Here is a 1659-nt window from a genome sequence, read left to right as displayed (position 1 = left end):
ATTTTATAAACTTCATAAAACTCTCAAGTACATCTGCTGAAACTCATGTTAAAAAGTGAATACTTGATGTAAAGAGGCAATAATTAACATGTCAATTTTCAGTCAAGAAAGGTATTTTAACTAAAAGTTATCAATCATTATACTTGAAATTAATTAGACATTGGACAGATTATTTCAGAGTTTCTGTATAGATTTTAATGATGACCGATGGTGCTCAGGACTATAGAGGTAAACTCGGTTCTCTTTTGTTCAATACTACTTCATTTCCAGTACATAAAGCTTGGTCTCCTGGTCCATTTTCCATTGTCTGATCTTCACTAAGTTGTGCTTGACCAGTACCACCTACAGTCATTATATCATAAAAGGCCTCTAGATCACTTGGCTCAAACCTAATTGTTGGTGTATGTAATTTTCCAGGAGCAAGAGAATTCTCTCCAATAATTTTCAGGTTGATATATTTGATCTTCCAATTATTTTCCACAAAAGGGCAGCGGATAAGTCCAAAAATTTGTTCAAAAATGCCCAAACAAGTGTGCCTTCGGTGGACCGTCCCAGCGACACCAACCATAACTAGCCCATGAGGAGAAGATGCACACTTGAGTCCATGGGAATCTAGATTAGGGCTGAGAAAAAGAAATTCTTCTTTCACGAACGATAGCAAACGAAGGCTCACAATTTCTGCTCCATGGTATTCTATTACATTTTGTTCGGACGTATTATAATAAAGCCTAAGCTTGACATCATGCCAGAAGTGCTGTGGTCCCCATTCATCTTGAGGTGGTCCCAGTAAAGGATTCTGAGAATTAAGCAGCGCAAAATACCAGCGACAGAATTCTTCTCCTAATTGATGAAAATCAATCTTCTCAGCTTTTTTATCTTCTTCTTCCTGTTGGTTAAAATAAAAACCAAGGTTTACTAATTTTTCTATTATGTATGTTTCAAAGCAAACTTTTAATATACTGATCACAGCAAAGAAAGCAGAAACTACATACTCTATACTCACTGAAGCCTATTATGCATAGTAAAACTAGTTGTTTTAGAAATGAGAAAAATTACTTGGAAACTTCCCAGCTCAATATCTATAAATTTAATGAAAAAGTGTCCTTTATAAAAGGCAGATAAATGATTTATAATTTTCCTTTGAAAATTAAAAAGTATATATTTCTGTTAAAACTTATCAAATGTTGTTTTAAAAGGATGCAAGTTTATTGCTATTACATTTTAGCTCAATAAATTAATTCACTGTTGTCTGGTCAAAACTGATTCAGCACTGCCCTTCCAGGGGGTTTTGAGGCTGTAAACTACACTCGAAGAAACTGCCCATTTGCCTTAGGGTTGTACCATCAGCCTTCAGTTTGGCAGTGGAATTCCTTGCATACTAGATAACAAGAGCTCCCTAAATGAAGTAGATAAAAATTAGTATTTTCACTGTCTTTAAACAGGTGCCTCAATTGGTTTATTCTGGATGAGGAGGGTTTATTTTATATTATTATTTCTCCATGCAAGCAAGATTCTACTGAGGATTATCTAAAAACGACTGGAACAGTACATCAGCAGAGAACTGCCAGAAGTCCAGGCTGGGTTTAGAAGGGGTCGTAGTACTAGGGATATTGTAGCCGATGTTAGATGGATCTTAGCTGAAAGCAGAGAATACCAGAA

At 35.6% G+C, this 1659-nt stretch overlaps 1 protein-coding gene across 1 annotated transcript in view; it reads right to left on the bottom strand.

Annotated features, from left to right (window-relative positions):
* Positions 1-220: 220 nt before the first annotated feature.
* Positions 221-1659, bottom strand: part of LOC102865708 (chromosome unknown open reading frame, human C3orf38) — an 8615-nt gene continuing 7176 nt past the window's right edge. The window contains exon 3 of the mRNA XM_006894144.1: positions 221-886. Within this exon, the coding sequence (XP_006894206.1) occupies positions 221-886 (666 nt within the window). The remainder of the gene's footprint in view (positions 887-1659) is intronic.

The sequence above is a fragment of the Elephantulus edwardii genome, unplaced genomic scaffold, assembly GCF_000299155.1.
Source record: "Elephantulus edwardii isolate Elephantulus edwardi_28Jun2011 unplaced genomic scaffold, EleEdw1.0 scaffold00136, whole genome shotgun sequence".
In the NCBI taxonomy this organism is placed as follows: Eukaryota; Metazoa; Chordata; class Mammalia; order Macroscelidea; family Macroscelididae; genus Elephantulus; species Elephantulus edwardii.
The sequence above is the reverse complement of the archived record's forward strand: the minus strand, read 5'-3'. Positions and strand labels throughout refer to the sequence as shown.